This window comes from Colletotrichum scovillei, assembly GCF_011075155.1.
Source record: "Colletotrichum scovillei strain TJNH1 chromosome Unknown Contig00009, whole genome shotgun sequence".
Lineage (NCBI taxonomy): Eukaryota > Fungi > Ascomycota > Sordariomycetes > Glomerellales > Glomerellaceae > Colletotrichum > Colletotrichum scovillei.
The window spans coordinates 4,801,241-4,825,136 of NW_023336267.1; the positions used below are offsets into that span (position 1 = coordinate 4,801,241).

Genomic DNA, 23,896 nt, shown 5'->3' on the forward strand with positions numbered 1-23,896 from the left:
CGACGAACCAGCGGCCCGTTGCACCAGCTTGGTCTCGTATGGAGGACAACAATTATGCAGCCACCCGCAGGGCTGACCCTTCAGGTCCCCATAACCTGAATCCTTTGACGAAAGCCCCTTCGACCCGCGGCGTTGCGGATCTCATCTTCCAGCCGAACTTATTTCCCGCTAATGTTTAATGATCTTGATCCCATTCAGTGAACCCTGTTCACAACTTTCTCCCCGCGACAACCATAAGTCCAGGAAACTTGTCCTGTTTTTGTACCTCGAAACCATGGATTTCGACACGACCCGATGGCGATTCAGCCTCCGCAGTTTCGTGACCGCGGCATCCATCGCGGTCCATGCGTCTTTCGCGCAAGAATGCGCGTATGAAGGAGGATGGGCGCTTCGAAACGATAGATCATGTCCGCCGAGCGCACCTGTCGAGTGTGGCACAGGAGCGCAGCCGAGATGCTGCCCCTCGGGCTTCAAATGCACTGGAGATGGTGACTACGTGGGCAACTACTGTTGTGAAGGTTGGTAAACGCTGTTTGGACACTTCAATCAACATGATCCTGATCCTAGATCAATAGACCCTTCTGACTGCAGGGACTTGTCGTTAAAATACCCCAAGGTGAGGGCAACTGCAATCCAGCTCCTCGAGCATGGGAGCAATGCTGATCCTACGTTTTCATCATAGTGCCCTAATTCAGACTGGACTCTCTGGGGGGTCGACGGAAAGCTCGACAATGGTGGATGGTGCTGCCAATCCGGGCAAAACGGGACATACCGCGATAACTCGAACGGAATCGCCCTGCTGTGTACTCCCACGACGGCGACAGCACTTGCTTCGGATATCTTCTGGGCTGCGACAGTTAGCACTTCATCCTGTTCCACATCATCGACGAGTTCGACACTCGCCACAACATCAGCGACTGCGACTGCCGCATCAACGACCGCAACCACTACTGCCGGAGCTTCCGCCACGACCGCGATTACGGCCACCTCTACGCCGTCGGGTACGAGCGATTCAACCTCAATGTCTACCGGAGCGATAGCCGGTGCTGCGGTCGGAGGCGTCGCTGGCGGAATTCTGATCATTGCGGGAATTTTCTTCCTCTGGCGGAGGAAGAAGAGAAGCTCAGCCGATGCGACTCCTACGACGGAAGCGGGCTCTTCGGCGTGGGCGTACGAACGAAAGGATGGACAGGGATACGGAGCGAATGCTAGCGGGGTGAATGAGCTCGCAGTTCCAGAGCCACGGGCAGAGATGGATTCCGCGATACAACCGACTTACGAGCTTGATGCTGCGGCATCAAACACGCCCGAGCTAGACGCAGCGCACTCCGGTGCAAGACAGGCTCAGAGAGACGATTTGAAGTACCGATAGAACGAACGTGCTACGTGATACCCAGCATGCTTTAGACTGTACCTACGTTAGAAGGAAGAGGGAACATGAAAAGACCGCTCATTGTACCTAATAAGGTAGAGCAACAATACGAATCCATGATATCTTAATACATTGGCATTCCATGTTTAATATCCATCAATCCCGTTCGAATCGCCCATGGCACACGTGTATTCCGCATTCTGACCAGATTTTACAAGCAAGGCAAGTTATAAAAGAGACTGCCCACGTTCAGGTGCGCTTGTCCAATCAAGCAGAGGGTGCATCGACAATGAATTTTCTTATCACAGATGACCACTCCCTTTGCGATGTTGGTTCACTGATGAGTAACCGTCTCTAGATTGATAAGACTTGCGACTGTCGGCACACATTTCTAGTCAGGGGTTAGCCATTAAACAGATAGGTAAGAATGTGAAGGCCTGCACAACGACTTACCACTCAGTATTGAGAGAAACGTGAAAGCCGTCAATCCCACCAAGATAATAGGCACAAGCTGCCCAAAGGATGTTGCATCGTCTTCTTCACTCTGCCCGCCTTCGTCCAGCTCAAGCCATCGCGACCTTTTCACCCAACGCCTCAGGTTCATGATGTAAAGGCTTGACATCACAACTGTTGTTCCGCAGATGCCTATTCCACCAAGAAGATATACTCCGTAGGAGAATCTACCAACACCGGAGAAAAATTTGACAAAACAGTTGTCGCGCTTGTGCCAACCGTTATGCTCGGCGGCTTCGCGATGTTTTTTCCTACTTCGATGACAGCATCGGCCCAATTCTGCAAGAATGGATACACCGTACCAAATCAAAATGACTAGGTAGAGGTTCCAGCCCTGAATGTAGTTTCCCGGAGTGCTCTGTAGTAATGCCCTCTCCACCGCTGTTCCATTTCCTACTGAGTCTAGCAGGAGTTGCTTCAACTGTTCAATGCTGTCTTCCCCATTCTGAAAGCAAACAGCTTGAGATAACAGCAAGCTATCTGTTTCATTACTGGGCGGTACCTTCGTTGGAAAAGGTACGTTGTTGCTTGCGTTCTGGTTGGATAGTAAGAGCCCAGTCATGGCGAATACGACAGTGATAAATATGACTCGTAGACAAGCAAGGAGGAGCCTTTCGAAGTAGTTCTTTGAGATCACAACGGACATGAGATGCGTCGCGCAAGTGAGCAGTAGCATGTTTGCGACAATGTTATAGTGGTAAGCGGTTATGAAACAGCCTTTCCAAAACCTAATGGTCACTAGATAGGCACCGCCTGTGAAGACCTGTTGGTCGCTGCAAGAGATGACGAGAGCTTGAAAGAATTTTGATCGACTAAACTTGCTAGCCCAACGTGGTCTTTGGAAACCAGAAGTCTTGAACCTATTCAACAGCTTGCTATTAGCTTGACATTGAAACTAATTTACTTCTTGAAGGCTGTGTCTTACCGTTGATGTGTCGTTGAATTATGTTTTACTACGGTCCATATGACGTCAAAGACACCAATGGCGAACGCGAAAGACGCGACAGCGATGAAGACGGAAACAATCTTTAGAACAGTTTAACTTCTCGACATCAAATAATCAATGAGTGGCAGCTATACGCACCCCAATGCCCGCGATATCCGGCTCGGGAGGGACTTCGCCGCGCTCATAGCCAGCGATAGTCTGGAATCCTCCAGAGTCGTTGGGGGTGACACTGCAGTCCACAGTCGTGTTGTAATGGCTCTTACACTGCGCTATCGATATGGAAGCTCCCATGATGGTTCACTAAGGTGGCTTGAATCGCGGTCACTAGGACATCAAAAGTAAGAATAAGCCTTGCAGGTCGTAGACTGGTTGTCGGCCAATGAAGGAAACCCCCTGAGATTTTATATCATTTTGATGCTCTTATGAGATTCCGCGTTCCCAAAATGGTGACAAGGCTGGCCTCAAGCTTTCTCGTTTCATCGTCGAGGTAGAAAGGGTGACTCAAGCAGGCTGGGTGGGAAACACAGCATGCTTATTATGGCATTCTCATTCTGTACCCTCTAGCCGCAAAAAACCAGGGATTAAGCTACCCTCCATGTCAGACTAAGCTGCACTTCATCTCAGCCCCGACGAGTTCGGGGTAAGCTAACATACTGTTCTCCAACGCCACGTGGGGGCTATAGCGGATTATAGCTAGCTTTTACCGTTTCAGTTTGCAAGCCTACAGCTATGGCCCAGGCTGTAGGATTCATCCGCGTGGTGTGCGTTCACTATAATGTTGAGGCTTCAATGGTGGTGCTGTGAAATGTCTGCAAGTTGGTTCATGCAGGCTGTGTAGATGTAGGTAATCGCGGCTAGACGTCTTGAGAGCTAGGTGGCAGCATGCAGGATGGCGGTGGCTCCCAAAAGTACCTTCGGGCTAAGATTGACAGGACATGTAGGCCATGAACAGCGCGAAATTCCTAATAAGTGAGACATTAGGCAATCATCACGAAGAACTGCTGCCCCTTTACGTCTTGCGGAATCGGCCCAATACGAGAACATGGGAGAGGGGGCGTTGGGAGATGGGAGATGGGAAGTCCAGGAGGGGCCGAGATCGAGAAGTGTTCATTCATGAGGCGACAAGAACCATTCACTGCGAAACTTTTTGGATAGTCAGGTGCTTCGTTGATTCAAACATGCGAAAGCCTCAACTTTCCTCTGATCAAGGCCTAAACTGGCTACCAGCAATGATCGCCTGCAAAGGGTTGCTGGCCATATACGACAAGCCCAGCTTAGCTACCATAGACAAGAGCCCGGTCGCAAGCAACATAGCAATGGAAACTCCAAAGAGGCCAAATACCTCCAAATGTCCCATACCATTCGCAGGTCGCGGCCCATCTGCAGTCTCGGGGCCAGTCTTCGCATCGTGATGCGGCACATACTTGAACTCGTATTTGTATCCTCCCTTCAGGGTGTCCTTGTTCTCCACGATGTAATCCCAGAATAAAGCTCGGAATTTCTGACGACATTGGATCAGCACGTGAAAACCATTAGGCCGTCCTGTCCAACTACAGAGCGGGCTTACCTTAATTTGCCATCTATCCCAGGCAGGGATAGATCGCGACATATAAGTAATCACCATCAGAGTCCAGATGATACCTCTGATGACAGCATCCCAGTACAGACCGGGTTTGCCAAGTCCGACGTCATCACACATCTCATCTCCGTTGATGAAGCGAGTCCCAGCCTCGAAGAACTCTTTCGGCTCATGAATAGGAGCAACGCCGTCCAGAGCAATGACCAAGTTGTTGGCCAAGGCTCGAGAGTTCTTGCTCGGGGCAAGGCATGCTTTCAACAGCGACTCCATAGACGCCAATGCTCGTTCAGGTGTTTCCAAGATCCAGTGGGGAGTACCCAGGACGTAGCCGACCCATCGCCATAGAGCGAGGTAGTCCAGAGCTTCTTGATGGCGGACGTAGATACCCTGTCGAGGCAGAGCCAGCCATACGAGGTTGGTGGAGAATGCACACACAGATTGCATCGAGTCAAGTTCGTTAATGGGGACGCCGTATTTATCGACATCAAAGTATCCGGGACGCTGTGCGTTGAGCTTCAAGATTCGCCCTCGCACCGCGGCATGCAGTAGTCTGACGCGCACGGCTGAAGCGAAGCCTTCGCCTCCAGGCTTGATATCGTTGAGGGATTTTGTGACCTGGAGAAGGAGCTGAAATGTCTCAAAGAGTCTGTTCTTGGCGACTTTGGCGGAGTGACCGCCTGTACGAACCAACGTCTCTGCCGGTCGGTACGAGGCTCCCTGTTAGTAGATTGCATTAGCATTTTCGCCGCGGTTTCTCACATATGTGTCTTCTTCTCATCGCACTTACGGTCGTAGCCAGCAGTCCCTGGAACGCAAACCCAGTAACTGCAGCAGGCGCGTAGCGGTAAAAGACATCCTGCCCACGCTGGATCTGGTCCCAGTCGACCCACTCAGGCACGGCGTTGACTTCGTCCCAAAGCTTCATCAGTCTCGGATCCTTCTCGCGATGGTCCCGAAGCAGAGCGTATGTATCGCGATCAGGCTGCGGGTCTTCCTGCTTCCCCTTGGCGTACCACCCAGCTCGAGGCGGCGGGGGAGGGAACATGCCATCTAGAGCTGCGAGAGCTTCTGACCCCACTTCATCGAACTTATGCTTCAGGGGGTCAAGCTGCTCTGCTGACATGTGAAGCTCCGTTTGGCGAAACTTGTAGCCATATGAATCGATAAGAGAAGGCGCCATTATGATTCCATGCAGATGTGCAATGAGTCCTTGTGATTTGGTTAAACGTCAGGTCGAATTAACATGAGACGAGATTCTTTTCGAGAGGAACCAAATCAGAAAAGCTCTGCTCAACGCCTACATTTATATTCAGAGATCATGTTCCAGAACGCAGTGAGCTACCCATGCAACTGCGGCAGCACTAGTCCTAATCTGTGACATTCGTACAGTTGCCCAACGAGCGACCCTATCAACTTCCATCCCTGCGCATACCTCAATGTTCCACTCGTTCGAGACGGTCAACCAAAACTCCATACTGCATGTCAATTTGACTCCGTGAACAAGTTACATGCGACGTTGATGGTAGCATAGAAGGCGGAGAAACATCTGACAGGTCACTCTCCACCACGGCTGCTGCTGCGAGAGCACTAATTAGGTGGCAGGATAGCCGAGAAATGTCAGCGCCAAGGCATAGACTGCGACACATGGGAACCCGATTGTCATCATCCTCCCGTCTGACGGTCTCTTCATTGCTTTCAGTGACATATATTTCTGCCAATGAGAAGCGATTCAATCAATACCGCAGGGTATGCCTTCTCCTTGACTCTACTGGCTCATAACTGCGGTTCAAAGCGATACCCCGTAAGAACCGATGTTACAGAAGGGGTCTCACCCCAACACGCAGATATTAGCATCCCGCAGTTGAATATGCACCATGTGTTCAATGTTCACGCATCTCAGTACCGTGGACGAAACGTAATTGATCAATAGAATCCGCTTAATACAATGCTAATGCCACGCATCAAGAACGCTATAAAATGAAAGCCTCAGTCATTTAAGCGTTGACACAGCTGAAGTCAGACAGGCTGTAGTATCCACACTTGTCTGTCGTCGTCTTCCAGGCCCGGCAGTTGCCGCACACACGGTCGACCGTGACTCTGCACAAAGAAGAGCTGCCGTAGCCGTTGGTGCCGCGCCAGTCCGAGGTCGTCAGCCCTCGGTCCGCGCCAGAGATGCGGGCCGAGACGGTAGAGCCATACTCCTTGGGGTTGGCGTACTTGTCAAACTTGCTACATTCCCGGAATCTCACAGTCAGTTCGACATTCATATGCTAAAGCTAGTTTGATGAGAGATGTGGTGTTCTTACGCCGTGCATGTGCAATCCTGGGCGGCGGGGCAGTTGCCGCGAGCGACGAGCTCGAGGTTCTCAGCGGCAGGCGCGCCGGGAGCGGCGTAGGCAGTGGAGAAGAGGGCGATAGCCACGGGGACGAGTGAGAACTTCATGTTGGTGAAAGAAGACTTTGAAAAGAGTGGATTGAGGTCAGAGATCTGAGCAAGTAATGAACGAGCGAATGAGTGACTGGCGTTGAAGGCTGAGAGGCTGTACCGACGTGTAATTCCACTTCGTCTTGAACATCCATCTATATAACGTCGGCAGGGCACTTCATGAACGAGAGTCATGGCAACGGCTCGGCATCAAACCACGAGCGTTTTCCCCGATACCATCTAGACAGATTGCGATGAGACGAACTAATTCGATAGAGTTCGGATCGAACCCGATGCTTTGGCGCACCTCGTCTCATGTTTGACCCAGTAATTCCCTATTGCAGAGCGCTGTGGCGAGAGAAAATCCGTGCTTTCCAGATGAGGCAGAGAAAAGGATAATTGATTATTTGTCCCAGACTACGGCACCGGCGGCCCCGGGGGGGCTCGCTGCTGAAGAATAAGATTAGGCTTAGGCGGTGCCTTAAATCACCGCCATTTCGTACTGCGAGTCAGGCTACTGGATCGGAATTGCGGGCGGTCGGTTCTGGCGATGCCGTTGGCGCGCGCAACGACCAGGTGACTCGTGAGAGATTGGGCTTTTGAGGAAAAGCGAAGTGCAATCTGATAACGCGAGTCGTTGCCAAGAAAGCAGTTTGTGAAGCGTTGGTAGTAAGCCTTGGCGCTTCGAGCTTTGAGATTGGAACAAGGGAGCCATGGTGTCACCGGTTGCACGCACCGATGGTATGTGAGAACTTTTCTCTGGATTCATGGACACCGGTTTGGTTCAATCTCCCGAACTATTGAGCCTAGAGTAGAAGAATGAAGCGCTGGATGTTCTATTGACTAGCAACTAAAAAGTACGCTCGCTATGCGCCGTTTGTGTTTAGTAATCCTGGCTCTCCTTCAATATCCCACCGCGGCGAAATAAAGTTCAAATTGAGAGGTCCTCTAGCACTTGAGGTCTCCATCGATGTTGCTCAAGCACGTGTCTGAGCCGAATAGTCAGTACTTGCTGTGATAATGGATGAATGTCCCATGAAGATCTTACCCAGGTTCAGAGACGAAGGTCTCTTCGTTCCGGTGGAATCAGTGCAGCGGCAGTTCAAGATCTGCTTCTTGTCGCCGCCAAGACCGCAGTCGCAGAACTTGAACGATGGGCTTTTGCAACATGTCAGTATAAAGATTTATTAACTTAAGGTATGGCTTACTTGGAAGGACGGCACTGCGAATAAATCACATTAGTTTGAATCCAACGATGTGGCGACTCAGAGCTTTGGCTTCTGGGTGTAAGACTCACGACAATCCTGCCTCCGACATTGGCCAGGCACTTGGTCATATCCAAATCGGTCGAGTAATTATCCTCCTGGTACTTATCCTGGCAGTAGGACTTGACGCTGGTAGAGAAGTAGGACGTGCCAGAGCATGTCGCCGAAAAGTCGCCAGCAGCAACTTGCAGGGCAGCCATGGCCAGAAGAGGAAGTGTAGCGAGCACGCGCATGGTGAAATGATTAATGAGTGATTAGTATTGAAAGAGTGGAAGAAGGGAATGGGCAAAAGAGTGTGAGTAGCAAAGCTGGCGATTTCAAATATGGACAAAGGAAGAGTTTCTGGGAATTGTGCTGTGTTTTATAGGTTTTGACTACAACAGCAAGCGCTTTCTATCATGTCTGGCCAAGCGGGATAACAGCACGGAGTAGTCCATGAGATAGTCGACTAAGTACGCCGAGTAGTTGCCAAGTCGTGACTACCTACCTACATGAAGCTTGATACATTAGAAGGAAACTCAAATTACTTGAGGCATACATGACTTTTACCGCCGCGGGATGCGTGGGATGCAGAAAAGGCGCCGATCAGGCGACTATTTCCCCCTTTGGAGGGCAGATTTCATTTCCCAATATTGTAGGGCGCGGCAGGATTAGAAATCATCTGTTTCTTGAGAATGTAGGTATCAATTATCTCTTAATTGCCGGAAACGCTGACCGACTAATCATGCCTTAACCTAAGAGCTCGTGCAGACCTTCCTCCTTCAGTGTCTCCCTCACTGCCTCTAGAACCTTGGTGTGTACTGATGGTGGTGCCGCGATGAAACCGTAGTTTGCCTTCATCTTTCGTCCGGCTACGAGATTTACCGGGTTGCCGTCGACGTCGGTGACCTTCCCGCCGACCTCCTCGAAAAGCAGCATGGCGCCCGCGTGGTCCCAGATCTTTGCGAGACGGTCCCGCCGCCTGTAGGCCCAGAACGTGCAATTTGCCTGACCAAGACCGAGGACCGTCCACCGCAAAACCCAGCCGAGCAGATCGTTGCCCGGATACGCTACACCAAGGCGTTCGGCAACTTTTTGGTGGATCCCCGGAGCCCCAGATTCGGAGCCCTCGATGCATGTCACTGACACCAGGGATTGCGTCTCCACGTCAGCGTGGCGGGGGATCTTTGTGGGCTCGAGGTCGATCGGGCCAGGAAGCGGCCGGATGAAGGTTCCGTGCCCTCGGACTGCGAACATGATGCTGCCGGTGCCGGTGGGGTCGATGGAGTCGTTGTTGATGGGCGCCTTCGCGTCGGCCGAGAGTAGCGGCAGACCGACAATGCCGACGCTCTGCTTCCCTTCTTCCATCAGGCAGACGTTGATGGCGTAGAGCTCACCCCGCACAAATGTCTTTGTTCCGTCGATGGGGTCAAACACCCAGAAGCGGCCAGTAGGTGAAGGGTCGCTAAGGCCGCACCAGTCAATCATGTCGCACATCTCCTCTGGTGACGTAGGCAGCTTGCATAATGAGTCGGCGGTCTTGTCGTTCTCGACCTGCTGCAGCAGCGCCCATACAGACTCGAGGAGTTTGGGGTTCTCGCGGAGGTCGGCGGCGGACTCCTCGCCCACAAACTTATCGTCGGGGAAGGCGGCGTGCAGTGTGCTCGTCAGTAGGGCCTGAATGGCGAAGTCGGCAACGGTAACTGGGCTGAGGTCCTCTTTTGTCACGACCCCCTTGTCATCTTTGACGAGAACACGGCGGCTAAGCTTGGCGCCGTGTTGAATGGCTGCAATGGCAGTTGCCAATTCTCGGGCATACGGTCCGTCCATTTCGGTTGCTGGGCGATGTCGTCTATCGGGGAGAACGGCGAAATGAGGTGGGTGGTGTTGAGAGTAGTGTCGACGATAGGTGGGGTGAACTTGACAGCGCTGATCAGTGGTCGTGTAGAGTGGATTCGGTGAGTACCAGTTGATGAGTCAGGCGATTGATGTGGATGCGATGTGAACGAAGATGCAGATGCAAATGCGGATGTTCACCTTATGCAGGCGTTCTGTTCGCAACCGGGCAGATGACTAGTGGTAGTGGTAAGCTGCAAATGCCGCCGCGTGAATGTGGTTGAATGCAGTTTCTAGAATGCCGCCGATGATGTCAGACCACAAGTTCAGGCAGGGTAGGTGGGCTTTTCCCAAGCGCCTTCCCGATGCAAATTTTGCCGGAAGAACTCCGGTGACGTGGGACCTGGAAGGAGTGGCCCCGGCATCGGCGTCGGCAGCCCCGGTTCGAAAAGCGGGTCCTTGTCCGCTATCAAGATCTTCGGATCCGATCTAAAATGGAGTAGCAACGACATTCAGTGTGAAAAGAGCTTACAAATGGGAAGTAGGGGGTATCACAAAGTCTTGGCTGCTGCTGAATATAAGGTATAAATTACAAAGTTGAAGAGCCACGCCCTGAGTTCATCCATTGGCCCCAAGTCTCATTTTGGCAGATCCCATGTGCAGGTTTGCATGATGTATTTCCCTGGTGGAGGTCTGGTGAGCAATTCCGCCATTAAAACCGCAGAGAGGCGAAATCAGGTACTTACTGTCTTTCCAGGTACGTTTCTTATGGAACAACACAGCTCGCAAATACCAAAGCCTGGTACACCACACGGCCGCCAGAGCATCTCGCATCGCACGGTCCAGGGAGACCAGAATGTTGAGACTATACATGCCGCTCTTGGACTCCTCAACTGCTAATCTTGTTCCATTACCGTCAAGCCAGTCGAAAACTTGGTTGTTGCGGCGAACGTCGAACAATAGCTCTCGCGCCTCGTAATACTCGGTCCTGTCACTCGCCTTCCGCCGGCCCACCAGCCAGGCCTTGCATTCGCTCTTGCCAATCTTCAAAAACTTGAGCCCGATGCTACCCAAGCCACTCCGAGATGTTGGTTTAATGAAGTATGGGAAGGTTTCCTGGAGAATGGCAGGCGGGCGCTCCAAATTGAAGATGTGCCTCGAGTTGGAGACAATTTCGGGCAGACGATTCGATTCATCAGACCTTTTCTTGATACTGTAGTCGATGCGGCTGAACTCCACTAGTCTATCGGTTTCTCGTAAGAAGTCTATCTGGTGGTTGATCTCGAAGATTCCCGGCGCATCCACATTCCGGGTGTTGGCGGAATGGACAAATCGGCCAGCTAGCCGGAGTGTGTCTGGCGGCAAATTCTCTGAGACTGTACCAGCATCCACCGAGTAGTCTGGCGGAAGATCGGGGTTGGTGTCGACTTGTGCCATCTCGTCTTTCAGTCTCTTCGCTAGATCTACAGCCAATGACGACTATTTGAGCTGGGTGAGCAACGGCTTCGAGAAACAGTTACGCAGATCAAATTATTGTAGGAGGAGTTGCGCCTTGGACACGGTACTGATTGAACGGATTGCAGTGAAATTGAAAGCCTGGCGGTTGAGCGTGGTGACATGTTTATGATGAATGAGGTCATGTGCAACATCAAATGAGCCGTGACAGGCCCAAACGGCAAGCGTCGCCCGAACATGCTCCCGCACGTGCGACAGACAGTTAATTGGCTCTTTTTTGTGTCGCTGCCTAAGTAAGCGGGCGATAAAGAAACATTGAAGCGCTACATCGCTCGGGAGTGCGGCAAATGTGATTGGGTTGTGTGCTCTGTCAGCAACTCGCCCGAACCTGAAAGTGCGGCATAATGTCGGAAATGCCTCAACGTCGTGGTCAGCTGCATCTAGTTTTGCCCGGTTTGTATGGTAAATCGTCGTAAAATGAATTTGTTATGCGGCTGGCCTCAAGATCAACTGCACCATACAACCAAGAACTTAAAATCATGCACGCAACATATAGAACGCACTTATTTTGCGCCATTTTCAACCGCTCCCAAGTTGCTCAAGGTCCAAGTGGTGATTGAATACCATCCTATCTTGTTCCACTCACCACCTTACCAACCCGCCTTCGCCTCGATCTAGTTCCGTGGCAAATTGTACTGCAAAGATTCAAGCTGCACTGAAATGAATCCGCGAGCAAGTTACGCATGTGTAGTCAACAATTGCATTGGTCGAAGATGAACCTTTTATCAAAGCGACGAAATGTGACGATGATCAGAAAGACAGCTCATATAACATTGCAACAGTCGCTCTCACGATAGGAAACAGCCGGCTACAGCTCCGGGGAACAGACATGTTTGTCTACTCCATCTTCAAGGCTACTTGCCGAAGCACACGTAGGTGCGAGTCTCAACGCTGTACCTGTTGTTTGCCTTGTACAGGTCCATGAGATGGAAATCCAGCCCCTAGCACGATAAAGGTTTCTTGACCATACTTCTCAGCCTCATGTACGGCGTGGGCGCCGTCAAAGATAAGGCTGAGTCTGTGCTATTGTGGGAAGGTTACAGCACAAAGCCCCTGCTTGCATACCCGTCCGTGCCGTTCCCATGAACTGGATAAGGTATTGGACTGGTGGCAGGCTCGAGGAGTAGCTTCGGGGACTGTTGCTGGTCCCGCATCTGTCAGATGCAAAGAAACGCAAGGGTAGTTGGTATCTGCGGCAACTGGGAAAGGAAGTCGCTGCCGTAGATCATACTCTGTCCGGATAGCGACGTTCAGCATATTGTTGCAGCTGCTATCTGCACCCTAGGCGTAGGCTCTCGTCCTTGTTTGACGTCTCTTCGGAGTATTTTGACTTGATCCAGCCTTGTGGTAAAGTTAACAGGCCGTTTGTGGTCCTTTGACCTGACCCGGAAGAGATAATTATAGATCTCAATCTCTTTTCTAGGGGGTAGTTGCAAATCGTCTATGGGTAGGTGGACGTGTAGACTGCAAACTCCTGAGGAGTGTAGCGAGCAAAGACAGCACCGTTTCACAACATCTACACGAAGCACTCGAGATTAGATCACTCCGACTGTCAAAGCTCACCGATCTGGCAGTCGCTGCTTGTCTATGGCGAATATTCTAGGGAAGGAACTCATCGAATTACTTCAAGATGCGGTTAGGCGAATTCGGGTGTAGATGGCAATCCATGCCCAGGTTTTGATTCATACAAACACGTGCATAGCCAGCCGCGACATCGGTTTGTTGTTGTCAAGGATAAGAAGCAGTTGCGACATTTAATTAAGGATTCGTTCTAGGGACAGGCTCACTGGTGCGACATGGATGATGGGTGAAGCGTAGGAATTAGCCCATTGGACACTGAGTGCAACAAACAAGAAAAAGTCAATCTTTTAATTAACCCGAGAGTTTCTCTCGCACAGTGCTCGCCATGGCGAATTCATCGCCTGATCTGAGGAGCTAGAGGCGAAAACTCTGCGAAACCTTGAATTCAGTCATAGCAGGACAATCCGACAGCCCAGGTTGGCATTAGATAATTGGGCAATGCATCAAAGTGTTCCGGCGCAATCGATGTCTGTAGCCGAAGCCAGCCGGCCCGCGGACTCCTCGCTACTGGGCAATTGCGACAAAATCGCTCCTTTGCGAATGAGTCGAGTCTCTTTACGGGAATAAGTCGTCTGACACCAAGGCAAGACACCACGCCTCATGCATGGATCTTTTCTTCGACGGGCCCGAGTCCGCGCACAATTATTCGTCGCCTGCAGCGCGTATCCTACGTCATCGAGCGAGAGAAAAGCCTTGCTGGCGGGTTCACAAAGCTGCAAAAGGACCAGTAACGCGCCAAGACACACAGAAACGGGTCAAGCGGCAGGCATTTGAGGAACGGCAAAGTGGATCCTTTTCGGTCCCGCAGAGGTGGGGCCGTACGGTATTGAGAGGGGTCCACTGCGATCCACTCTACGGTTCCGTTCCAATCAAGCCGTCGGTAGCCTCCACGCCGTAGGACTCGGCGTCCTGCGCGTCGTGCCATTCTCCACTCCTCCTCAAGGCAAGACGAGGCCTTGGCAAATGGGAGGCCGTCTCTCATAGTTCTTCACCCTTGCGCCCGCCGTCGTTTGGCTTGGGGGTGCCACGGTGCCTCGCGGCTTTACTTGGGTCTGCTCTCTCAGGATCCCTACAAAACTCAATGAGAGCGCCGAGAACGCACGCGCGCGCGCGCAGCACCACCTGCCCTATCCTATCCGCCAGACATTGCGGCTCAAACACCATAAGTCCTTATCAGCGCGCTTGATGATCGACCCCTTCGACGTCGACCCTGAAAGATGAGCTTCTTTCAACGACGGCTCATCAACAATTGCGAGTGACATGTGCTCTCTCTCTCACCGGGAACACACCGCTTCCGGTAGGCCCCTTGACGAAGAACCCCCCCTCCGCTAACTTGCCGCCCACCGACTCAGCCTGTGGGGTCGCCTCATTTCCCCCCGTTGGAAGAACGAAAAAAAAGTGTCCACATCCCTTGGTTGGGCATTGACTGGCGGCTGCATATAAAGTGGATAATGGTCGAGTCCTTTGAGACACGCTCGTTGGCTGGTTTTCTTAGCATTTGGCACCACCTTATTGTGCGAAACTGCGAAACTGCGACGGATAGTGATTGGCTGCTTTTTGCGCGTTTAGATGACATAAAGACAAATTTTCGTTATTTCTTTGCTCCCTCACTGGCTCAGATGAGCTGCGCGAAAAACTACTGCGACATGGTGTCACGGGATACTCCCAGGATTCATCCCCAGCCTCGCACCATTCTGCCTTGCTGCCTTGGTTTTGAGGGCAAGTTCTCCCTATCCTGTCATCCCACTGTTGACTGCGGCGAGTGGGATTGCAGGAGAAGGAGTCAGGCTTTCTTCCATTGTGTGTCACTGTCGGCATCTCACCGAGACACGAGAATAAAGGGAGATTGGCCACCTTACTGATAAACACGGCCCAGGCTCTCAGCAGCAGCGACAAGATGACCTTTGGATGAGTCTGTCTGATGCTCATTGGCTCCCTCCCGACAATCACGGTTCAGTGTCCGACACGCACCAAGTGGTCCCTCGCCAAACTTTCGCCCACCCACAAAGGCACGGACTGCTCCAGCTGGTTCCCATTCTTTTCCCCTCAGCAAGTGAATCCTTGTGGCCCTGTGGCCCCTTCAAACAGCGCTGACAAGTGAGATTGGGATGAGCGAACGAGCCGACGACTCTGAGAATCCTGGATGTATCCGTACTCCCTGCCTACTGTGTGTAGTGTGTACGTAGTAGGATAGTATGGGGGATACGTATCTGATAACCCCGCATAGAATTGCCTGAGATGGCAATGTGTCCCTGCAGATAAAGCTGGAGATTGCGCCTCCCCCATCCTCAATCCTGCGAGGCGAACGCTGTATTCCGATATCTCTGCCACTCTGATATCGATAAGCCGCAACTAGGGTGGTAGTTATACGTCTTAGTCAAGGCAAACTGATTACAGTCCCAGGCAACATATCGATATGGAAGACGGCGACACGGCGACAATTCCCATGTTGGCACGGCCAAACACTCCGTAGCCGAACCCATAATCCGTAGCCCCAAAGCCAAGCCAAGCCTCCCCCGTCCAATGGACAGATGCATTCAGAAGCGGACGCTAAGACAAGGAATGACGACATTGCGGAAATATTCTGCCTTAGCACCAGCGCCGCGCCAAAGGATTGGGATGGGGTCGACACAAAATCCATGGATGGCATGGGCATGGGGCGCAAACACAACAACGCCTGCGTACGAGATCAGGGACGAACCCAGTCAAACTCCACACAGACTTGCAACGTTCCTGGCCCTCTGTATGGATACTTTCCCTTCATTGTCCCTGGATTTTCTGATGCAATCTACCTACAGGCTACGCCGAGAGCCCGCGGGCCGGGTTGGTTCAGAGTTCGTACCAGTCTGTGTCTGTGGGTTGTTCAGCTGCAGAATGCAGAAAAGCTTTTGCATTTGGATGTATCTATGTACATGCCTGGTAGCCCGGCGCGGCGCATTCTTCTTCTCACTCTCTTCGGTACACTGTGTGGCATGTGGCACGTTGCCTTGGGAAAAGAGAAGAAGTTCGCCCAGGTCGCAAAAGTTTTTCCCCGGTCGATTGACCAGACGAGACGCTGATCGATCTGCCTGTCTGCCTGCTGCCACCCTTAAAACTAAACTCTCCCCCTTCGAGATTCTCCTCGCGTGCCTCCGTTCGAAACGTTTCGTTGCTCTCTCTCTCTTCCTCCCTTCTCTCCTCTGTCCGCACGCCCTCCTCTTTGTGCTCACGGTTTCCCACTCGGCTTGAACCGTTTCTTCGTTCCTCCACATGCACTCAGTGGTCTCCTCCCTCCGTCTCTCGTCAACACACCTCCACGGGGAAAGGGTCTAGATAGTAAAGCCGTTGCGCTTGAACTAGCTCACTCTTTTCACCATGTCGGGTTCCGAGCAACTCAAGGGCCCGGTTGAGTCTGTCCCCAACGACAGGGTCTCTCTCGACAGCTATGGCTCTTCCGTGCGACACAACTCCGATGGCCTCCAGCGCCGCCTGAACAACCGTCAGATTCAACTGATTGCCATCGGAGGCACAATTGGTACCGGCCTGTTCGTCACCATCGGCGGCGGCCTCGCCAAGGGCGGCCCCGGAAGTCTGCTCATCGCCTACACCCTCTACGCCTGCGTCGTTGCCCTCGTTAACAACTCCATCGCCGAGATGAGCACCTACATGCCCGTGTCTGGTGGCTTCATTCGTCTGGCTGGTGTCTGGGTTGACGATGCTCTCGGCTTCATGGTTGGCTGGAACTACTTCATCTACGAGGCATTGCTTATCCCGTTCGAAATTACCGCGCTTAATCTCGTGTGCTCTTTCTGGAATGAAAAGATCACGGAGCCGGGTCCGACGGCGGGTTTCTGCATCGCTATCATCATCGCGTATGGGTAAGTCACAAACCAATTCGTGGGAACGATTGACTTTTTTTCTCCTTTCATTTCAGGGACAAGCGACTAGACCGACCGGACATTCTAGAGCTCGTCGTGTGCCCGCCCGTGACCCTTTTCGTCCTCCTTTTCTCTCTCTCCTCTCGCCTCGGTGGTGCTTGTTGTGTATGCATGCTAAACGTCAATGTGTGATTCTAGTCTACTGAATGTTGTTGCCGTCGGCATCTTTGGTGAAGCTGAATTCTGGCTCTCAGGCGGCAAGGTCCTGCTCATCTTCATCCTCTTCCTCTTCACCTTCATCACGATGGTCGGAGGAAACCCCGCCCATGATGCCTACGGATTCCGATACTGGAAGGAGCCCGGCGCATTCGCGGAATACATGACGCAGGGTAATACTGGTCGCATGGAAGGCTTCATGGGTGCTCTGGCCACTGCCACGTTCACCATTGTCGGCCCGGAATACATCTCCATGATCGCCGCCGAGGCGAAGCACCCGAGCCTGTACATCAAGGGCGCCTTCAAGACCGTCTACCTGCGTTTCGGCCTCTTCTTCGTCGGTGCCGCCCTGACCTGCGGCATCGTGCTCCCCTACAACAACCAGACCCTCATCGACATCTATATCACCGGAACCGGCAGCGGTGGCACCGCCGCTGCCTCCCCGTGGGTCATGGCCATGGAGAATCTCAAGATCCAGGGTCTCCCCCACTTGGTCAATGCTCTGCTCTTCACCACCATCTTCTCCGCCGGTAACACCTACGTCTACTGCGCAACCCGATCCCTGTACAGCTTGGCGCTCGACGGTCGCGCCCCGGCTCTGCTCCGCAAGACCACCAAGAACGGTGTGCCCGTCTACTGCTTCGCCGTCACCATGATCTTCCCCTTGCTCTCCTTCCTGCAGTGCGGCAGCGGCTCCGCAAAGGTGCTCAACTGGCTCCTGGCCCTCATCACGGGCGGCGGTGTCATCAACTACCTCGTCATGTCCATCACGTACATCAACTTTTACCACGCGTGCAAGGCCCAGGGTCTCGACCGCAAGACGCTGCCCTACTGCGGATACCTCCAGCCCTACGGCGCCTACGTTGCCCTCTTCTTGCAGACCATTGTCATCCTCGTCTACGGATGGTCCGCCTTCCGCCCCAAGTTTGATGTCGGAGGCTTCTTCTCCAACTACACGATGCAGCTTGTCGCGCCTCTCCTGTTCATCTTCTGGAAGGTCCTCAAGCGCACTCACTGGCTCAAGCCCCATGAGGTGGACTTGACGTGGGACCGCCCCATTATCGAGGCCTATGAGCAGCACGCTTTAGTGCACGAGCCCCCTACCACCTTCTGGAGGGAGATGCTCCAGATGGTTGGAATTGGTCGCAACAAGGTGATCAAGGGCGAGAAGGCTTGAACGAGTAATTCTAATGATGATGGTGGATGGCGCGTGATACCCCAGTGTGCTAAAATATACGGTCGGCTACATGTATGCAGCGTAATATAAAAGTTACCATCAATTCTTGTCCATGTTGTGAAGGTTTCCGTTACCACCCAATCGTTCCGACCACAGGCGCTCTCTCGAGATTGCTCAGGGCTATCGAAGCAGTCTCAAGTCCCATTCACGTCCCGCAACTTCTGCTCATTGCACGGATGGTTACTACGGGGTGACAGAATGGATATTGCATTGATGCCTACGCGTAAGCACGCGCATGGCCTTGTACCTCACTGCCTTGCAGCAAGTGATCGACGCGGTGGATATCCTAAGTAAGTGAGACCGTCAGCGCTAGCACTGGGCAGGACGAATGAGACACGGCTCATTTTTCTAGGTACTTGAACACTGCCTCAGCTGCTGCGCTCATCTGAAGAGAAATGCCTTCACACAATGATTCAAAGGTAGGAAGGGTAAGCATAGTTGAAATTGGGATGGGAAGGCTAACTCACACGTTTGTTCCAGTTTGCAGCAACTCTGCTTATTTACAAACCTGATTACCACGTAACGATTTCATGCATTTTCAAGCGCAATGAGCGACAAGGCCTTCATGGCATCCTTAGAAGGGGGTGTGGGGCTTCCCGTCCCATCATCGCATATTGCTGCTTTTCAACTCCCATCTCATTCTTGCGTTCGATCTATCAGCTCAACACAGAGCCACGGACGGTCTGACTGAGCCGGTGTCAGCGATCAGAGAGGTCCTCACTTTGGATGAAGATGCCACGATTCATGCTCCACTCTCAGGTGGAATCAGTGTGGCTTTGAGTGAGCTGGAACGTCCTTACATATCCCGGTGTTTGAGCGATTGCACTCCTTATGTTCTAGAATTCAACTGTTCTCAAAAGTCTTCATTCAGGCCAAAAGGATTCAAAATAGATTCTCACACGCTTAGAGCACGCATTTTTCCGCACTTTGGAGGTGCCTTCTGTTCTTATTCATCATGATAATTGCCATTTGGATAGTTGAGAGCCTTTGTAATGATATCTGATAATGGTCCCCGGTTTGTCTATTTTCAATCTAGGCTGCCTGCACCTTTGCATGATTCGCGGGTTATCATGTGCTGCCACAACTGTGGTTGCACTGTGGCTTGCAGGAGCTGAACTATCTATGCAGCCACCCCAGAAGTCGCTGACCAGTTGGAATTGGGCTGTTTCCCAAAAGGCAATATGCCAGGCAGAGACTTTGGCGGGCCGGTAGGCTACAGCAGGCAATGGCGAACCATTTGATTAATATTGCGATTGTGTATTAAGAAGGAGAAGTTTTGCTCATTATCTTCAGACTGCAGTCGTTTTCAATTATTCCTCGAACTTTGATGATTGAAAATCGCCAGATGATGACATTTCCGCTTCCGCAAGCCTAATCATATGGCTGAGCTAAGTTTATCACCCATGGCTGGAGCGAAGGAAGATTCTCATAAGGGATCATGCACTGAATGCTTGAAACTACCGAGAAAGTTGTTCGAACCAGGCTCGACAATCTCACATTCATTCTACAGCGGTGACGGGGCCATTGCTAGACTCCAGCTTTCAGCTCATCAAGGATGCCATTTCTGTACCTTGATATTCGATGCCCTTGAAGCAGGGCAGAAAGGCGACTCTGAAGTTACAATTGACAAGAACGGAATTGCACTGAATACCCTATGGACTACCTCAGGGCCCGGGTATTGGCAACCAAAGGTAGCGGATTACTCAGTGCTCAGACCTAACGAGGAGCACATTACTACTCCCGCCCGTAACAGTTCTCCGGATAAAAGGCCTGGTCCTCTTTTGAAGCTATCCTGGGGCAATTGCGTCGCTCATCTTCGCTTCAACGTCCACTCTGATGCTATTTCCAAGAAACCGGGGAAGCACGTGACGAATTGGGACTTATATAGCCAAACGAAGAACTTTGAGCCAGCCAAGAAGCACTTTTCCCCTTTGGCGGCACAGACGGACTCCCCTAAGGTGTTTCAGCTTCTGAACTTCTGGCTGGATGAATGCCAGAAAAGGCACCGAGATAAATGCGCATACGTGGGAGAGCTTGTTTTGGAGCACGAATTTTCTTCGCCTACAAGACTACTGCGCGTCGGCGAGGAAGGCGAGAACATTGTCCTGGTGCTCTCGGCCGGTCTGAAGCGAGACGAAGGCGGCTTCGGGCCCTCTTACACCGCGTTGAGCCACTGCTGGGGAGACCCCAAAAGTGTGCCACAAACGACAAAGACGAATCTGGTGCATATGATGAGTGTTGGTCTTCATCATGACGAGCTATCTCCAACATTCCAGCATGCTGTTAAGATTGCGAGAGAGCTCAATATCGGGTGGCTCTGGATCGATTCTTTGTGCATTGTTCAAGACGACAAGGCCGACAAGGACCGCGAGCTGCCATTGATGGAAACTATCTACTCCATGGCCATCTGCACTCTCGTCGCATCAGACTCCAAAGGTGGGAGTGGCGGTTGCTTCCTCCCTCGAGGGCCAAACCCAGATATGCACGTACGGCCTTACACAAAGACTTTTGACGACGTCAAGACCAAGACCTCAGTCACCTTCCAACCCTACCTGGCAGACTGGGCCCAGTCGGTGACCAATGGCCCCTTGTTTGCCCGTGGCTGGTGCTTCCAGGAGAGGCAGCTGTCGAAAAGAATCATCTACTTCACCAAGAGTCAGGTACTCTGGGAATGCCGAGCGTCCATCGCATCCGAAGCATACCCTGAGATCAGCAGCTGGTTTACTCGATCAGAACCCCCCTTTATGGCTCCGCCTTTCCGCGTCACTTGGGCTAGAATAACCGATAGATCAATGCTATACAATAGCCTCGAGAGGGTCCAGCCGTGGTTAGATGACTGGCTGCGCGTCGTCGAAGCTTATTCTGGCAAATCTCTCAGCAAACCGGAAGATCGACTTCCCGCGATTGCCGGTGTAGCGGCGCACTTCCAGCAAAACATACGCCGGCCCGACCAATTTCTCAGTAGCTATGTAGCTGGAATGTGGTTTTGTGATCTTGAGAGAGGGCTTTCATGGAAGCCGTCCTTCGACCCTGGTAAACATAGACTAGCGAAAGACAAAGGCTGGCCCCCGCCCCTCAGGAATTCTGCGACATTCAATGCTATTCCGGAAAGACAATCTGAGCCCCTATCCGTGTGGCTTCCGTCCTGGTCATGGATATCAGTTGATGGTCGTGTGCGGTACCCTTACGCCAGAAATTCCTCCCCAAAGCCGACTGGGATCGGAATGGGCGGTATGGAATATTTCAATCCGAAATCTAAAAATTTCGACGATGTATCGGTTCCTGACACACCTCTCGAACCATTCTTCGGCCGCACCTCGCTCAAGACTGACTTCGAGTTTGGGGAACTCGAATGGGGGGTTATTGGCCTCACGAACTACGCTGTTGAGACTGTGATATCCGAAAAACATCTCATCAAAGCTTCGATTATTGTGACTGGAATTCCCAAGTGCTATTCAATGTTCAAGCAAAGCACCAATCCGTTTAAAATCGTCAGGCGGACGGAGCCATCGGCCGGCGGTGTCATCATTATGGATTCGATCCCAGCTCAGCTTCCCAAGACAAAATTGTATTGTTTGAGACTCGGTAACTCTAAGAGCCTGTTCAACAACGAAAACTTGGTTGAGATTGGTCTAGTTTTATTGGAGACGCCTTACAAGTCCATGGCTGGGCTTAGCTCACAATGGAATTCGAGGCCTGGTCCGGTGGTACAAAGAGTTGGCTTTTTCGAGATTGGCATGTGGGACAAGCAATGGGTCACAAACGCTCGACGAAGAACCTTCTATATCATATAGGTTCAATGTGCTGTTTCTTGTGTCGTCGGTGGCGGTGATGTATGATATTTCTTGCTATCAGAAGGTCACATGCTCGGTGAAAATCTCGAAAGCACTTTCAGTCATGAACGAATTTTCATAGCTTCGTATACCGCACATCTAGCTTAGTGTCCAACCATAGCCTGCTGGGTTGGGTTGTATCTGTTTCCGTGGGGCTTGGCCGCATCGATAATCTTCCGCATCTCCACCCTCTCCTCGTCGGAGAAAATAACGTCTCTTGATACCCAGTTCTCTTCTAATCTCTTGGCCTTTGTTGTGCCAGGGATAGGAATCATTCCCTGAGCGGCAACCCAGGCAAGGGCAATCTGAGGTAGCGTGACTCCCTTGCGCACAGCAAGCTTCTTGATCTCATCAACAATAGCCTTGTTCTTGTAGAAGTTCTCGCCCTGGAACTTGGGACCTTTACATCGAGTTGTCAGCGTTTGTTAGACAGAATTTCTGGTTTCCAGTTGTGACTCACTTCCACGACGGAAATCGTTGGGTGCAAAGTCGTCTGGGCTCTTGTACTGGAAGTCATCAACGAGCCATCCGTGACCCAGGGGGCTGTAAGCCACGTAGGCAACTCCGAGTTCCTTTGCAGCTTCAATCAAACCGTCAGTCTCGTGGATGGTCTCGAAAGCTGAGTACTCGGCTTGAAGAGCATCGATCTTGGCAACTACGGATTATTAGTGGGGGGTTCTGAAAACTTCTAAAAGTGGGAGTTACTTGAGTTGGCCTTGCGAAGAGTGGCAGCTGAGCACTCAGAAAGACCGATGTACTTCGTCTTGCCGGCCTTGCGGATCTCATCGAGCGCTGTGATTGACTCCTCGAGGGGCGTGTCTGAGTACCTGTCAGTGAGAGTTTCCTCTCATCTTCCTCCGTGGCTTGAAAGCTTACTGGGATCAATGCGATGAAGGTAATAGAGGTCAGGAGTGAAACCAAGTCTCTCAATAGTGCCCTCGATGTACTCCTTGATGTGAGAAGCAGAGTTGGTGATACCGCCGGAGCCAAAAACGTCAAATCCACACTTGGAAGCGACTGGAAGAGAAAGTCAGTTATAGTCAATGAAGTGAGGATACTTCAAAAGCACTGACTGAACACCTTGTCCCGCACGTTGTGCTTTCTGATGAAGTCGCCGAGAAGCTTCTCGTTAACACCAGCCTGGTAAACGACCTAGTCAAACTTTTGTTAGTGCCTCGTGGAAAGCATGTATGTATATAGAGATCATGCGCAATGGTGTTGAGGGGCTTGCTTGAGAGCCATTGACTTACTGCTGTATCCCAGAATGTGCATCCGAGCTCAATTGCCTTAAGAAGAACGGGTTCAGCTTCTTCCAAGCTCAAATTGCTTCCCAGGCCGAAACTCAGGCCCATGGCGCCGAAGCCTGGCGAGTTGACTTGAATGTCCTGGAATTGGAAAGTCTTGGCCATTTTGATCGATTTTGGTTGCGGTCGTATTAGTAGCGTTACTTTGGACGTGAATTCGTAAAGTTGATGATCTGCTACTTCAATAACAGAACAGGGTCTTGACTTCGAGGTCATTTAAGATGTGTTGGTGAGTCCATTCCCAGTGACGTAACTGCAGCGAAAACGACATGGCGACGGAGTTACGGCGATAACATGCGACTGGCTGACAACTAGAACGTGGATCCAATGATCTTCGTCCCACAATATGGCGCCACGAAACTTTGCCAAACACTTCAAAACTGTGCTTGAGCCAATGAACAACTTTTACCTACACGGAAATAATTTATTTTTCTCCGA

At 51.7% G+C, this 23,896-nt stretch overlaps 9 protein-coding genes across 9 annotated transcripts; 2 read left to right on the forward strand and 7 right to left on the reverse strand.

Annotated features, from left to right (window-relative positions):
• Positions 1–546: 546 nt before the first annotated feature.
• On the reverse strand, positions 547–3,122 carry HER10_EVM0007582 (uncharacterized protein; the record flags this gene model as incomplete). Its single annotated transcript, XM_035477135.1, has 4 exons — positions 547–724; positions 1,822–2,745; positions 2,811–2,911; positions 2,970–3,122. 4 exons carry the CDS (start codon positions 3,120–3,122, stop codon positions 547–549), a joined length of 1,356 nt encoding a protein of 451 aa, XP_035329623.1.
• A 913-nt stretch (positions 3,123–4,035) lies between these two features.
• Positions 4,036–5,590, reverse strand: HER10_EVM0004096 (uncharacterized protein; the record flags this gene model as incomplete). Its single annotated transcript, XM_035473750.1, has 3 exons — positions 4,036–4,332; positions 4,399–5,127; positions 5,198–5,590. 3 exons carry the CDS (start codon positions 5,588–5,590, stop codon positions 4,036–4,038), a joined length of 1,419 nt encoding a protein of 472 aa, XP_035329176.1.
• Positions 5,591–6,404: 814 nt separating this feature from the next.
• On the reverse strand, positions 6,405–6,853 carry HER10_EVM0008635 (uncharacterized protein; the record flags this gene model as incomplete). The annotated part of the gene is made up of 2 exons (XM_035478150.1): positions 6,405–6,639; positions 6,717–6,853. The coding sequence occupies 2 exons, from the start codon at positions 6,851–6,853 to the stop codon at positions 6,405–6,407; spliced, it is 372 nt and encodes a 123-aa protein (XP_035329758.1).
• Positions 6,854–7,783: 930 nt separating this feature from the next.
• HER10_EVM0011349 (uncharacterized protein) lies at positions 7,784–8,333 on the reverse strand (the record flags this gene model as incomplete). Its single annotated transcript, XM_035480782.1, has 3 exons — positions 7,784–7,824; positions 7,884–7,993; positions 8,101–8,333. 3 exons carry the CDS (start codon positions 8,331–8,333, stop codon positions 7,784–7,786), a joined length of 384 nt encoding a protein of 127 aa, XP_035330087.1.
• Positions 8,334–8,829: 496 nt separating this feature from the next.
• On the reverse strand, positions 8,830–9,909 carry HER10_EVM0003789 (3',5'-bisphosphate nucleotidase; the record flags this gene model as incomplete). Its single annotated transcript, XM_035473453.1, has 1 exon — positions 8,830–9,909. The coding sequence occupies one exon, from the start codon at positions 9,907–9,909 to the stop codon at positions 8,830–8,832; it is 1,080 nt and encodes a 359-aa protein (XP_035329136.1).
• Positions 9,910–10,553: 644 nt separating this feature from the next.
• Positions 10,554–11,352, reverse strand: HER10_EVM0006962 (3',5'-bisphosphate nucleotidase; the record flags this gene model as incomplete). Its single annotated transcript, XM_035476530.1, has 2 exons — positions 10,554–10,597; positions 10,662–11,352. The coding sequence occupies 2 exons, from the start codon at positions 11,350–11,352 to the stop codon at positions 10,554–10,556; spliced, it is 735 nt and encodes a 244-aa protein (XP_035329552.1).
• A 4,707-nt stretch (positions 11,353–16,059) lies between these two features.
• Positions 16,060–18,328, forward strand: HER10_EVM0005795 (amino acid permease). Its single transcript, XM_035475399.1, has 2 exons — positions 16,060–16,868; positions 17,067–18,328. Exons 1-2 carry the CDS (start codon positions 16,366–16,368, stop codon positions 18,259–18,261), a joined length of 1,698 nt encoding a protein of 565 aa, XP_035329389.1. The 5' UTR covers positions 16,060–16,365; the 3' UTR covers positions 18,262–18,328.
• A 1,396-nt stretch (positions 18,329–19,724) lies between these two features.
• HER10_EVM0006211 (uncharacterized protein) lies at positions 19,725–22,115 on the forward strand (the record flags this gene model as incomplete). Its single annotated transcript, XM_035475803.1, has 1 exon — positions 19,725–22,115. The coding sequence occupies one exon, from the start codon at positions 19,725–19,727 to the stop codon at positions 22,113–22,115; it is 2,391 nt and encodes a 796-aa protein (XP_035329440.1).
• Positions 22,116–22,258: 143 nt separating this feature from the next.
• Positions 22,259–23,563, reverse strand: HER10_EVM0005728 (alcohol dehydrogenase; the record flags this gene model as incomplete). The annotated part of the gene is made up of 6 exons (XM_035475333.1): positions 22,259–22,554; positions 22,615–22,809; positions 22,860–22,973; positions 23,031–23,171; positions 23,228–23,306; positions 23,405–23,563. The coding sequence occupies 6 exons, from the start codon at positions 23,561–23,563 to the stop codon at positions 22,259–22,261; spliced, it is 984 nt and encodes a 327-aa protein (XP_035329379.1).
• Between the last annotated feature and the right edge of the window lie 333 nt (positions 23,564–23,896).